At 37.1% G+C, this 15389-nt stretch overlaps 1 protein-coding gene across 1 annotated transcript in view; it reads left to right on the plus strand.

Moving 5' to 3' along the window:
• The window catches only part of ZNF277 (zinc finger protein 277), a gene marked incomplete at both ends in the record, with an annotated part of 53546 nt that extends 38425 nt beyond the window's left edge, over nt 1-15121 (plus strand). Inside the window, 7 exons of the mRNA XM_079550112.1 lie at nt 1252-1362; nt 4179-4311; nt 11205-11272; nt 12353-12449; nt 13276-13318; nt 13912-14086; nt 14929-15121. Coding sequence (XP_079406238.1) covers nt 1252-1362; nt 4179-4311; nt 11205-11272; nt 12353-12449; nt 13276-13318; nt 13912-14086; nt 14929-15121 — 820 coding nt within the window. The remainder of the gene's footprint in view (nt 1-1251; nt 1363-4178; nt 4312-11204; nt 11273-12352; nt 12450-13275; nt 13319-13911; nt 14087-14928) is intronic.
• Between the last annotated feature and the right edge of the window lie 268 nt (nt 15122-15389).

The following is a 15389-nucleotide window of genomic DNA, read 5'->3' on the forward strand; positions in this document are numbered from 1 at the left end:
CAAACTCGCCTTGTACACCTCCAGGGATGGGGCATTCACAGCCTCTCTGGTCTGCCTATTCCAGCACCTCCCTACTCTCTGTAAAGAACTTTCCCCTGACATCCAACCTAAATCTTCCCTCCTTCAACTTAAAACCACTTCCCTTGTCCTGCTGTTATCTACCCTTTCAAAGAGTTGATTTCCCTCCTGTTTATAGGTTCCCTTTAGGTACTGAAAGGCTGCAATGAGGTCACTCCGCAGCCTTCTTTTCTCCAGGCTAGATTAGATTGAGAATAGATTGAGAATGGAGTGGTTTGCAGTACTGGTCAAGTACCAGCAGAAGCTGCATTCACTTTTTTATACACAGTTTCTACTGGAGAAAGTGAGTATTGCTCCTGAATGTTTGACTGCATGGGTAGCTCTGGTCGTCTGAAAATACAGAATCTGTGGTCATGTCCCTGCAGATCTTCCCAGTTTGGAGCGAGTGTCCTATTCTCTTTACTGACAAATTTAGTGAATGAACTTCAGATCGTTCAGCACCCAAGATCATTGCTTTCTGCTTACTCTTGGATCTGACAGACAGAGTATGTGGTTTGCAAATTGCACTTGGACTGTGATGAGAGGAAGTTTCAGCAGTGTCTGTGCTTGGATTTTTCTCTAGTCCCTAAAAGCAGAAGCTGATGAATAGAGATGTCAGACACCAAAGTAATTAACCAGTGCACTTCTATTAGAAGAATATCTTACTTTAATATTCATTGTGTTCATGAACCGTTGTGAGACAGATTAGTTTTACCCTACTGATGATGTGTTGTTGTGCTACTTTTGAGTGCTCTTTGTGTTGCTAGTGCTGCATGAAGCAATATTGCTATAAAGGAATATCACGCAAGAAACTTTTGTTAACCAGCATAGAGAAAACTAACAAATGGCTTTTTAGAGTGTTTCTTAAGGCCATTGTTTGAAATGTGTGATTTGCTTATTCAAATTAATAAATGAGATTTGCTAAGAGAGGGTCAAAATAAAACGGTGTTGTAATTTTCATTAAAGGATTACATGGCATGCGTGCAGATTACCCAGTTGAAATGTCACTGCACATAGAGTAGATCTGAAGTTGCATACTTCCTATTTGCTTTTTTTTTTCTAGCTGTGGCAGCAATGCTATTATTGTTTATTTAATGTTGACTTTGCATTTTTAGAGCAGCTGGCATATTTTGACTGTGTAATTCTCATGTATATTCAAAAATACATAATGTTCTTTTTGAATGTCTTTTTTAGGTCTGTCCTTCTCAATCATATGGCAAGAGAGCATGCTTTTAACATTGGGCTGCCAGATAACATTGTGAATTGCTACGAGTTTTTGGCTGTATTACAGGAGAAGCTTGACAAGTAGGTTTGTTTTTCATTGTTATTGTATTTAAATGGACTTGAGTGATATTTCATTTAACCTTGGAATTAAGTTGGTTTTAAATTAATTCAGTATTCATGGTTAGTCAAGAAGAAACTAAGAAAGAATGTAACTTCTGCTTGGGTATCTTAGAACACTTTGATTTATCGAAAGCTAATTCATAATACTTTGTAGTACATGTTGGCTGGAATAATAGTTACAGGTAGTGCTTTAGTTATTACGTGTTACAGTTTCCTCTGATGTCAATAGTAGCATACACATTTTTCTCATGACTGCTAGAGTCAGTGATCTTCTTTATCACTGTAACCATCTTTTTCTTAAATATCTCTTTAATCACTTAATATGGAGTTCTTGTGCCAATGATCTCTTTTATATAAGTGAATGTGTATCAATAATTTGTGAGATGTTTCACTACTGCTTTCAGAGTGTATCCCAGAGCAGAAGGAGAAGGCCAATCGATGTACATGCTGATTCAGAAGCATGTAAATCTGAGATGGCTGAAGAAGTTAAAAAAAAGAAGAACTCCTTCAGGAGAAGAACTTTGATAGCGAAGACCAACAAACAGTTAACTTTGATATTTTTTTTTTCAAGTGTATATGTGCCCTTTATGGATTTAATAAATGGGACAGGCAATATAAAGTATGCCCCTAATATAAATTGGGCTCTAGCAAAACGTGTACTTCCTTAAAACTGAAACTGCTGCTTTAAGAAGCCTACTAGATTTTAATACAATCTGTAACTAAAGATTCTAGGAGAAATTTGCATAAATCTTAAACTTTGAAATTAACAGCAACAGAACAGGGATTTGTGAAAACTGTAATGTAGATAATGTAAGTTAGATTAAGTAACCTTCCAGATGAATTTAGGATCCTTGGCACGTACTTCTGCAAAAAAGAGAAAGAGATTCAAAGGGCAGAAATGGCAGTGGTGATCCCTAATTTACAGTCTTTGGCCTATCAAAGAACATGCAGTCATGACAGATACAGGTAAAATTCCTCCAGAAATGAAGATATTTTAAGAATATCTTTTATGCTACGATTAGTGTTTCCTAATACGCCTCCATGTACGATACCGATGAATCACAGCTTTACTATTTATCAGGAGGAGTTCAGAGTATCATTTGGATGGAGGTTTTTGAAAGTCAGCTAAGTCTGTAGTTAATATGCACACTAAAGTTCCTTCCAAAGCAATGAAAAGCCACTCCTCTCCTACTGCTAAGAACAGACTTAATAGTTGTGCTAGTAGAACAGTACCTGAAAATACTTTGTAGAGCAGAAAAGTCTCATTTTAGACAACCATGACTACACTACATTGTATATACGGGGCAAAAGCATTACATACATTTCCTGGGAATGCCTTACACAAGTAGATCATACTCTTAATCGTTAGCAGATAGAAGTAAGCTGATTTGAAAACATATTTTCTGCCATCAGACCTACAATCCATCAGCAAAGCACTAGTCAGATTTTTAGACTTCAAGTACAATTAGAAATCAAAATTTATTGAATAGCCTAAACTTTACAACAGTTCTTGAAGTCTTTCTTTTACTGCTATAAGATAAAACAATTGGCCCAAATTTAGTTAAACTTGGAATCCTACCACATTGCTTTCAGCCTCTCAATGTAATTCATTATTTCTCCATTTGCAATTTCAGTGGTTCAACAATTCTAGCGCTGTACCCACTTTGTTCATGGTCATGGCCATGAGCACCCACCTGCTATTCTGTTATTTATGAGCTGTCCAGTTCAGGGAATGGTCACATCGAGGCCTACTGTGGTTCTTAAGGCTGAGAAAGACTTCAGTTCAGTGTATCCATCACAACTATCTACAAGCTCAAGATCTACAACCATTAAACAAGGACATTCCTGTAACCTCAGTGCTCTGCTGTTTCTCTGCTGGAAAAAAAAATGGCTGTTGTCTATGTCAGGGATAGATGTCCATTTAGACGAAAGTGCAGATTAGTCTCCTCATAGTCCACTGTCTGAGAAGAGAGACTACTTAATGCTGTCTAGGCTCAACTTCAGGTACCAGTTGATACTGTAGGAGAGAACAATTCTTTTATAGTACTCTGCTTGCAATAGAGAATTTAAGACTGTGGATATACTTCTCTTGTGTTTGCTCTGGAGGACACAGTGTACTAAAGTTTCCATTTGTTAATGTTTTCAGTTTCTTAAGTAACAAATAAATGTATAAGTATATAAATAAAAGTAGAAATACAGATATATGAAGTGTGAATAGTATTAATAAATTTGATTTGTCAGGATTACAAAGCCTATTGATCACCCTGTCAAACTTTTTTTCAGTCACCCGCTGGGTTAGAAGTATGAAGCTCTGTTTAGCAAGTTTAAATTGTTCTTAGACATATGTAGCACGTTCAGAGTTGTTGTTGGTTTGTTTTTTTCTTCCTAAATTTCAATGCTACAATTACTCATGGGTTGGATTCCCATAAAGGCATTCCAAGCTGAGTGTTCATTTCTTAACCAATCATTAGCCCTCCCGTGTCCTGCTGGGGTGATTTTGGTAAATCAGCTTTTTCCCTCATGTTGCTTGTGGAGCAACAGTAAACTTTTTTATTATCTGTACTTTCATTTTCCATAGTTTTTGTTAGGTGCTGTTTTACCTGCATGTATGATGACTCTACTGTGATCTAAGATGAGGTTTTTTTGCAAATAAATTAATTTTCCTTTTAATTTAGCTTGCTTTCAGAATTAGTCTTACTGTATACATCTCCATCTTATTTAAGTGTATTATCTTGTACTATTTTTAATGTGTTGACCTGTTTACCTTTTTGTTTTAGTTTGCAGTGTTTGTACTGTGAAAAAGTCTTCAGAGACAAAAACACACTTAAAGATCACATGAGAAAGAAGCAACATCGCAGAATCAATGCCAAAAACAAAGAATATGACAGATTTTATATCATTAATTACTTGGTAAGAGGTTCTATAAATCAACTAAAGAGCTGCAGACAGTATCTTGTTAAAAGTGAGTAATTGCATTTCAGCAATTAGTAAAAAGGTCAAAAATCAAGTCAAGGACTCTTAAGGAATATGCTCATTTATGGTATGATAATCTAGATAATTGTTAAACTAAGGAATGGTAAACATTTGTTCTTGAGAATTGATTCTGAGAGATGCAAGAATGCAGCTTGAAGAGATGCTAATCATCATGTCATTAGTGCTCAGTCTTTGCTTTAAGTATCAGAAGGGAAAATGAGGTAGATTAATGAAATAAATGGAGATCTAACTTCAATGCTATTGGCTTTGAGCTTGTTTTCTACAAACCTTAGTCTGGAAGTGCTCTTCAGAGTATAAATTAGATGCAAAGAGGAGGAAAATGAAAGATATGGAGATGAAAAAAAAAGTTTTTGCTCTTAGCCTCCAGGTAGATATATGCTTTTAGGTAATACTACTTTTTATCTCACATCTGTGAGAGTGTGTATGCATGTGTGTAGCAAATTTTCACTTGCTGTCTTCAGCTCTTGAATATAAGAGATGCTTCAAAAGCTTCTGCACTTTCCTGGAAATAACTATATTTCACCTGAACTAGTCTGTGTGCCACCTGCATGTATTAATATCCAGGTTATAAATGAATTTTTCAAGCACCTTTGACTGTTTTACCTTTTCTTTCTATTTAAACTCTCCTTGAGTTTTACTCCAATCAAGAAGTTGGATATTAAAGCTCTGCCAAGTCCCTCCTACCTTAGGTGGGGTGAATTTCCTTTGTGATCCTGTATGTCTTCCTTCCAAAGATCAGTGATCTGAAACTTTTATTTTCCTTTCCAGAAACATGAATACCACTTTAAAAACTTTAAACTTGCTTTAAAAACTGATCTATATTTGCTGCATAGCAGTGAAAAAGTTATAAAGTTCTGCATGTTGGATGTTCTCAGCTTCTCTACAGAACTTAGTCTTTTCTTCCTTGAAAGTTAACAGTCTCAAATTTAATGTTTTAATTGTTTTAAGTGGTTTTAATAGCTTTATTCTTCTCTATTAGTTCTGTAGTCTTACGTTTTCAGAATGCAGCATCCTCTTCACGTTCCTTTCCGTCTCAAATTTGCATTTCAGTTCAGCTTTGTATCTGTCCCAGCTTTGATCGGGAAGTTGAACCAGAAGCACAGAGAACTGTGTGATAACTCATTCAGAAATTTTAGAGACAGGCAGGGAGGTTATAACATCAGGGAGGACACAGTGGGCTATCCCATGTTCATAATCAGAAAAGCCCAGAGCAAATACAACAAGGTATAACATGTTCGTATATCTAACCTCTTTTCCCATTCTTCCCACTTGCTTCAAAGCAAGTGACCTTGTCCCAGCTGTCTACTGTGAACGATCTGTGACCTATACACTTCCTGAACATGTCGCAGTACTCTTTGAGTAGTGCTTTTGGCGTGGCCACTGAGCATTCAAACTGTTAAACAGCATGGGCAGCCACAGGACTGGACAGAACAATACCAGGGAGGTGGTGGAGTCGCCCTCCCTGGCAGTGTTCAAGAAGCATCTGGCTGAGGAGCTACGAGATGTGGTTGAGTGGGTTGTGGTAGCAGTGGTAATGGGAGGATGGTTGGACTAGATGATCTTGTAGGTCCTTTCCAACCTTGTGATTCTATGATTCTATGATTCTAGGACAGGGCTCAAGCCAGTGCCCTGGGCCTCTGTAGTTATTGTTGGGATTTTGGGTAGGACTTTGCAGAGTGTCTTCTTAAACCAGCCTGAACCAGTTCAGATATTGCCTATTTATTGACATAACTTAGAGACATATTTTTCACCTCCTTGATATTACAGAGAGAGGATAGCAAATGTCATTCTAATAAAAAATGTCAATCTACCAAGATGGAGGCTGCATGTGCAAGGTTTCTGAGGGTGAGCTTCTTGTGCAGCTTCTGGGACACTTTTCACCATTTCTTCTCTGACTGTATGCACTGTGCTACAGCCATTATTTGGGTTTTTTTGCGCACATTTTGTCTTTCACTGCATTCTATGCAGCAGATTGTTTCTACTCTGTTTCTGATCCTTCAAAATGTCTCCAAATCAGAATTTTTTACATATCTTCTTTTAAAACAAATGAAAAACTCTGCCTTAAACATTTACAGAATTGCTCACTATATAGTGTGTATATTTGTGTGTATTTGTGTGTATATAGTGTGTATTTGCACACTGTTAACATGGGACCAAATTTTTTGTTAACTTGAAAATGTTAGAATTCTCCTATGTTGTATAGAGCATGTGTTCTCAAAATAGCTTTTGGTAAACCCCTTATTTTTGCACAAAGTAGGAAAAGAAATTAATGGGAAGAACCTTAATTTGTTCACTGAGGGCTCAGTAGGTTGGCCTTATTCTAAGGAGAAATACCATTATTATCTTCTGCTATCACACTATATGTAGTGTACAGTAGACTAAATTAATATGATAAGACTTTTTTCAGTCTGAATTAAAATCCATTGAATTCTGGATGTTATGCAAAGTGTGTTTTCTAATGACTTAAAGTCATTTTACCTTCTCTTCCCGAGCTCCTCACACTTTACCACAGGATTTTCCTTTCTGATGAATACGATGAAGCTTTACTGACATCTCAAGAACTCTTAAGGATCCATTATTCCCATTGCTCCAGACACGCAGGGGAATTATGCAATTTCACACTACAGACACAGATTGAGTATTTTATTTGAATTGACAGATATACTTTCAATATTTACTAAAGATTTAATCTTGACCGAAAGATTTAAACTTACAATTTATTTATTTTTTTGTATGTTTTCACAGAAAGGTTTGAATTTGGGAATGTAATAAAGATCTTCCCTTATGCCTGTTTGGTCCTGTTTGTTTTCATCATAAAGAAGCTGTGAGACTAAGTAGGTTTCTAATGATAAACATCAATCTTATCCACTTTGCTTTTAGGTTGTGTTCCATAAAGCTTTTTTATCAGCAACTGAATCTTCACATATTTAAATAGATAATTATTTAGTGCAAGATCTTACAGACACCTTTTAAAGCAAAGTTGTATATGTTGTATATATGTTAATGTGCTTTTTTTTTTCCTTTATATATTATCTTCACCAAGCACTGCGTAAAATAGTCTTTTTTAGCTAGAACTGGCAATTGCCTTTATTTTGCACTGAGGGGTTTAAAACCTTTTTGTTCTGATGTTCTGAGAGTGCCCATTGCATTGCCTTACGATCTTCTGGACAGTCCTTACTTGTGTTTTTACGTTCATGGCAAAACTTCCATTGACTTCTTCTATAGCAGTAGGCTTTCCCTTCATTCTTTCTGTCCATCCACTCAACTTTTCTTTTTACTTGATGTTTTAGTAAAGTTATGAGGACATGTTTTCATAACAAAAGTTATATTTTTTGTATGTCAGTAGTTCGCTCTCCAAAATTTTCTATTTGGTATAGCAATGAATAATATTGCAAATTCTTTTGTAAATGTTTTGGTATTCTGAGATTTTGTTATGACTTCTGTCATGGCCCACAGACTGCTTTGATTTATCTACCCCATATTATCCATACATTCTTTTGCTCACAGGTTAGTGTAAAAATACCTTATTACATCTTACGGTCAGTAAGAATAGAAGGGTTTTTTTGTCACATATAAAAGGGTTTTTCTGTGCATATGTAATAGATTTATTTCTTAAGTAAGTATCAAAAGTTTATTACTAGGTACTTACTGAATTAGAATGGGAGCTTTGCTATGATGCAAATGACTCAAAAGGCATTGGTGTCACTTGCACAGTGGATTTGGGGATCTTTTTTCAGTATTGTGTAAGTATGAAAGATGGTATCATCAACCCTATACTATTCCAAAATGCTTGAATTATAAATTGGAGGGAAAAAAATCAGGCAGAAGAACTGAGCAGCAATGCATCTCAGAGATATGTTTGGGTTACTTTATTTTTCTCTTCTCCAAAAAAACTTCCTACCTAGTTTTGTCTCTGTGCCTTTCTTAGCCTGTGTCCCCGTGAGTCATCTTGTACCAAAGATCAACTAAAAATAGGGAGGGAAGAACTCTGGAGTCTGTGATACGTGCTGGGAGTCAGAAAAGAACAAGGCAGTAGTAAAACTCTCCTGTTCCAACCCAGAAAACTGAGGCAGACCTAAACTGAGAGGGCCTTCCTTTGTATGTTTGAGAGATGGTCACTGTCAGCACTTTAAGCATAGAGTGTGTGTTGTAGTAGATGATGATGTTTATTTTCAAATTGTCTAATGGCACTTATCTGTAGTAATGTAACATCGCCATAACGAATGTGCATATGACTCAGTTAGCTGAAAATGCTACTTATCACCTACTAGAAAACTTGTTTTCAAAATGGCTTTACTTTTCATCTGTGATATTTTCGTATTGCTAAGCCCTGAGTCATCGTTATTAGCTGTTGCTAAAGGGGGAAAGGAAGAGTTATAGGGGTTACTATCTCTATTTAGCCTGTTCTGACTTAAGTAGTGCACATTTTGTAAAATAGTAAATGGAAAACCTCCTTCAGTTGGTGATAGTTCAGGTCTTAATGAAATGTTCACATTCATTTCTCTTCAAGGAGAGATGCAATCACCAAGAAGGAAACACTTCATGTTAAAATTAATCCAGTGTCTATAAACTAATGATGGGGTAAGCCTTTTTATGATAAAGCATCACTAAATTCTGCAGCAATATAAAGCAAATCAGATGATCATAATAAGGCAGGTGAGAAAAAGGGTATGGGGAAGTTTGCAGGGAAAGCAGCAGCTGTTTGGATTTTCTGAGCTTCCCAGGCCTAAAGGTCTATTTGCATGTAGTTCAGTAATTGCTGTTCAGGGAAAAATGCTTGAGATAGCAGCTGCCTGCCTCATTTCTTCCATTTCAACACTACTCATGTTGGGGTATATTGCCTCAGTGAAGCATGCTGGCCGTCTCCCAGCAGAACCCTTGAAGCTCTGCTCAAGTTGAGGAGATAAAGTGCTGGGGAGGCAGTTAATCTCTATACATTTGGACTTCATTTTAGAAGAAGAAATTCTCAAACCACACCCATTTGCATGCTCTCCTCATTCATCTGCAAGACCCTCATCACCATAAGGTATGCAACGTGTATTCAAGAAGTAGTTGGTTTTACTTGGATATATAGCAAGGCCTTTAGTTCTTTCAGTCATGCATTTTCTATTTAAACTATAAAAATATCAAGTCTAGGGCTTTTTTTGTTCAGGTTTTGTTAAAAATTTCTTAGGAATCTCTAGGGATGTTACTGAGAGCTCTTGCATCTCAGATGAAAGAGCAAGGGAACTTGAATATATAACAAAGCCAGCCTTGGTCCCAAATGCTTATCAAGCTGTAATGCTTTAAAAAAGATTGAAAGCTTTAAAAATCTTCCGAAGAACTCTTTCCCATCCAATTGCTCAATTTCTGTATTTTGACACTTTCATCATCGTGTCCCCAGTTATCCATTTACCTTGGAATTTTCCATTGATACAAGTTCTGAATAGCTTTTTCCTTTTGCCTTTTTCTCTCCTCTGAATACAAGTAGATAAGGGAAACAGACTTCTTACAAGGGCCTTTGCTGGCTTCTTTGCAGAAATACCATAAAGAAACAGCGACTAACAAAGCTTGTGCCTAGTTCTTTTCCCCTTTCACCTTTAATTAAAAGTTGAAGCTTAATATTGGCTTCTGTTTTGAATATGCTCTTTTGTGAACATACACTCCAAGCTGCTAAGGGAACAACTGTGAGCATTCTTCCTTTCGCAGTGGTTGTAAGCAGCTATCCTCTCATTAAGGTGTTAACATTAGAAGCCATAGGAAACTAGTGTACAGCTGTGAGAACATGTGGTGAGATGTGTTAATGGCTTCATGTTATCTCACAGTAATGGTGACATTAATGAGTCTCCCTCTTAACTCAGAGAGTTTGCACACTACCGTGTAGCATCCCTGAATTAATTACTGAATTTTCATTCTGTAATCTATAATGGCATTATGTTTAGAGCTGTCTAGAGACATTTGTGTATCATTTATCTGATAGACAGTAACAGCTTTAAAAATTCTCATTAAATTGTTAAATGATGGATATCTTTTCTTTATTTCTCCAAACAACCATAAAGACACGAATAACAATTGTTACTAAGGATTTTATTACATATATTTATTAGAGAGGTTATTGGAATAAAATAAATGAAAGAGTGACCTTTTTTATTTGCCACCTTCCCTTATTGGAGATGAGACCATCCGCTGTGATCTTTGTGAGCACCTCACAGACATGAAAGGCACAAATTCAGAAGCGCTATTTCAGTACTGGTTAGTTGGCTCTGGTTTGCTTTCAAAGGCAGGAAGAACCTGTCAGTGGAAAGAAAAACACTAGCTAAAGATCACTGCTGGTACTTCAGCTCTTTATTGTCTGTTATTTATATCGCAGTCATGCTGAGATGGCCTGCCATTGTGCTGTAGCTGCACAAAAGTATGGTGATGGCTGAAGATCTTTTAAGTATAAATAAACAGTGCAGAGGGTGAAAGGAAGGACAGAACATTGTGAGTAGGTATGCTTACATTGAGCAAGCGTGATGGCAAACAGAACAGTGTTAGCATACCTTCCTTAGGAACTAACTAGTAGTATTGCAACACTGGCTTTACACACTGCTTGGGTGCTCTTCTTGGGAGCTCTGTGCTAAATCACCTCCTTCCCAGATGTAGTGTGGGGAATGTCCCACTAAAAGATAATACAAACTCTTATTTTAAGTTATTACTAGGACAGTGCTGTATGACTGCCTTTAGCTCACAGAAACACCATGACCTCCCAGATGTTCATTCACTTGATACGTAAAATGTGGTGAGAGTCAATACATGTTTTATTTTCCCTTTTCTTCTTTTTTCCCCAGGAATTTGGAAAGTCCTGGGAGGAAGTGCAGTCAGAGGATGATCGGGAATTACTAGATAACCTTGAGGAGTAAGATCTATTTATGTGCCCTTATAAAGAACTGTAAGAGCATTACTGTTGAAAGCACTTACAAGGAAAAATCCTGTGCATCGTTAGTACACAGTTAAAATTCATGTAAGCCAGTGTAATCAACTCCAAATTGTTTTCATCAAAGGCATTTCTCTTCAATGAGGGCTATAAATTTCGTACTTCAACCACAAGCCTATTTGTTAATTTACACATAGCTCCATCAACATCTTTCAGGTTTTACAGTGTTGTAGGCAAAACCTTTTATTTTGTACTTAAAAGTGAACTGGATTTTCTCAGATTTAAAATTAGGTGTAAGTTTGAAGTAAATTTGTGGTGCTGACTGATGACAAAATCTGCCCCTCCTCTGTACTCTTCTTGGCTCCAGGCTCTCTGATTACTACAAAGGTGTTTTCCTTGACTGCAGAGAATTGGATAAACAGGGAGTGGTTTGTAGGCACCAGGCTCCCTGACCTTCCTTAAGCTTAATTCTGTTGATTAAAAAGGGAGTACAGTCATATTTTCATCTCTAAGCAATACTGTGAATCTTAACAGACGAGTGCTAGTGTTTATTCTCTGCATGCATATCTAAATGTGGCATAAATGAGTGGCTCAGAAATAATATTTGATGAATAAATATCAGACTGATTAAAGTGTGTTTGATGCTTGTGTCTGTGGCTAAAGTATTGAAAGACCAGAAAAGTTTGAAAGACCTTATAAAAATAAACTCTGAAAGCAATTTTTTATAACTTGCCAAGCTGATTAGAAACTGAAGGTAAGACCCTGATAGTAGTGGAGGGAAGTTGAAGCACGGCGTACTGCCTGCCTGCACAGGAGGTACCCAGCAATAACTGCTCCGTTATTCTCGAATTTCCAGGTTTTTGTGGTTTTTTTTTAGACAGAAAACCAATTTCTAATCATATATTCAGCTGTAAATCCATACTTTTCCACTCCTTCAAAGTATTTTGTTTCTCTGGATTTATTTATTGTGCTGTGAAAGCAGAATCTGTAGTGCTCTTTCACAAAATGTCTCTTCTCTTTTCCATGATTAAATGATTATTTTTTTTAATTCTTAATTATAAGAGACTGGTCTGACTGGGAAGAGCACCCTGTGTGTGCAGTTTGCCTGTTCTGTGAACAACAAGCAGACACCACAGAAAAGCTGCACCTTCACATGCAGGTAAGACTTGCGGTGATGGTTTCATACTGATGCTCCACCACACCACTCTGTCATTTCCCCCTCTTCAAAAACACAGGGAGAGAGAATGCATTGGAAAAGGGCTCAAGATAAGGATATGGAGATCACTCGCCAATTACCATCATGGGCAAAACAGCCTCAGCATAGGGAGATGAATATTATTGCTTGTTGCTTACGGGCTGAAGCAGTGAGAAACTGAAACAAACTAAAAACACCTTCCCCAGCCGTACATCCTCTTCTGCTCCTCCTCCCGAGTGGCACAGGGGAATGGGGGCTGCACTCAGTCTATATTGCTTCTGTGGTCTCCTCCGCATTAACCAAATACTCTTAAATATCAGTTCTTTTTGAAGTTCACTTTTTTTGAGTTCACTTTTGAATTAAAGAGTAGGATTGTAGCATCTTTGTTAAGATCAGTTCAACTGCTTAACTCTTCAGTGCAGAACTAAGGCATTGCATCTGTAGCACCTACATCTACAGTGTTCAGTTTTACAATGAGACTATGAATAGCTGGTACTTTTAACTGTATAGACTGATACAGACAATAAAAAGGTGGGATTTTTAATATTAAAGTGGCTTAATGATTTAATACGTTTGATTGTTAGCACCTGTGTTTCAGTTCTAATATACTGTCTAACAGGAGCATTGCTGTTTAAGAGAATGTGAACGTTTCTGATGTGAGAAAACATTTGGGGGGGTTATACCATGCATTCATGTCTGCATATGTCTGTGTCAGTCTATGAAAAGCTGTGTTTAATATGACCTAGTTGAAATAGCAGAAATTAGATTTTTTTTTTTCTTTTTTCTCCAGAAATCACATGGATTTGACTTTCTTAAAATAAAATCAGAGCTTGGTGAGTAAGAGATGCTGTACTTGTCAGCATTTGCTGTTAGTGTGGAGAAAACCACATCATAAGAATACTGGAAAGAGACTGTATCAATTTGATTTCTATATGGGCACCTAACTTTCCAATTACAGATACTGTTTCAGCTGGCTTACAAAAGACAGCCAAACCACTATTTTTCTGAAACTGTTGTTAGTGCCAAGTATGTGTGCTATTTTCTGTACAACCATTGGATTCTTTCAGAATAGCCCCTACAAACAGCCGTTCTGTAAGTCTCATGGCTGGCTTCTGCAGCCTTGGAATAATCATTGCTATTAAGATTATTATTATGCCTGTTAAGACTTGCTTGCAGCTTAGGAGGCTGGGGTCTAAGCTTTGTTTGGCCAGTGTTTGCATTCTGCTGCAGACTAGGAGGAAGCAAGCTGTAATTTTTACAGTAAAATAAGAACTGGTTCCCTTTCATCTAAGAAGAAACATTTGTTCAGTTAGTTTGCAGTGCTGGTCTTCAGTAACCCTTATCAACCTTTATGTTTAAATCAAGAAAGCATTTGTAAATTAAATTTTATATCTCTTAAGTACTGATATGCTGCCCTTTCCCTTAGGTCTAAACTTTTACCAGCAAGTGAAACTAGTGAACTTCATAAGGAGAGAAATCCATCATTGTCGTTGTTACAGCTGCCAGGAGAAATTTCAGTCTAAAGGAGGACTGATAAGTCATATGGAAGAGACAAAACACATTACATTCCTGCCAATCAGGTCTACCTGGGACCAACCACAGTAAGGGCAAACATCTTTCTTCCAGCATTTATACCGTTACTTGATAATATCTGTAAAGCAGTAAGCTGAAAGTTCTGGCTTTTACCAGTGCTACAGTGCTCAGAGCTCAGATGAGAAATTGTGTTAAAACAGCTCAGAATTAGAAATCTCTGTTCTGTCTGAAGCTAAAATAAACGTGGGGTCCTGCTCTTTCAGTTGCATGCTGGATTCAGTATCACCATGAGTTGTGCCTGCACTGTCAGGTTAGTATGCAAGAGAAGTTCGTTGCTGCAAAGTGGTCTTTTGTGTGTGTTTGCTGCTTCTGGCATGTATGTCACTGATAGTAGAGATGTGCTGTGGATACACAGAAACACTAGAAACAAATCAAACCCCTTCTTTTGCACATCTAATGTAGGTATCTGTATAGTATCTACCTAATTTGAGCTCTTTACGAGTGGTTTTCTCTGTAGCAAGTGGAGAGAGAGCATAACATACCACTGATTCAGATTGTAAGCAGGCTTCACAAGCCTAGGGGTTGATGCCACAGGGACTGTTCTCACTAAAAAAATCTCAATTCAGTGTTTGGTGTGGGACAGATCTGGATCTGTGGCTTCACTCGTGACTGTGTGGGGAAGAAATATTGGGAAGGCTTTTTGCTGTCTCTTCTTAGGTAACTTCTAAGGTGTCTGTGCCTGCTGATTTTTTGAGCATGCTGCCTACTCGTTGCAGACAACCAGACTTTCTCATTTTTCTTTGTTTTTTTTTTTTTTTAATTTAATTTCATAAAATAAGTCCAACCTACTTGAACCAGAATATGTGATTATCTAGTAATATTCTATTCTATCACACCTTGTTGCTTCCAGGTATTATTTTCCTACCTATGAAAATGATACACTCCTCTGTACGCTGTCAGACAGTGAAGATCTGATACCTGAGGATCAAAGCGAAGATGTCCCTGTTGTAAGTGAAGATATATCCAGTCTAAAAGCTCTCAAACAGAGCAGCATTTTAAACCAGCTACTGTGTGAAGAGAACGGCAGCCATGATAAAAGTTGACCTCGAATGATCTTTGAGTGTTTCTCCTGGAATACAAAAAATACATTCTTTCATTCATATTGAAATATGGTATATATGTTATCTCTGGACAAATATTACGTGTATGGAAATGCTAAATAAAATTTACATGTAAACTTTTTTGGTTTTGTCTTCCTTTAGCTTACGGCTTTGTTTTAAAATTAACTGCTGGGTTTTATGCTTGGTTCTTAAAATATTCCTGGCATTATTCACAAATAGGATTTTTCTTCTATTCTTTCTGAATCTGTCA

Source organism: Tetrao urogallus, assembly GCF_951394365.1.
Source record: "Tetrao urogallus genome assembly, chromosome: 1".
In the NCBI taxonomy this organism is placed as follows: Eukaryota; Metazoa; Chordata; class Aves; order Galliformes; family Phasianidae; genus Tetrao; species Tetrao urogallus.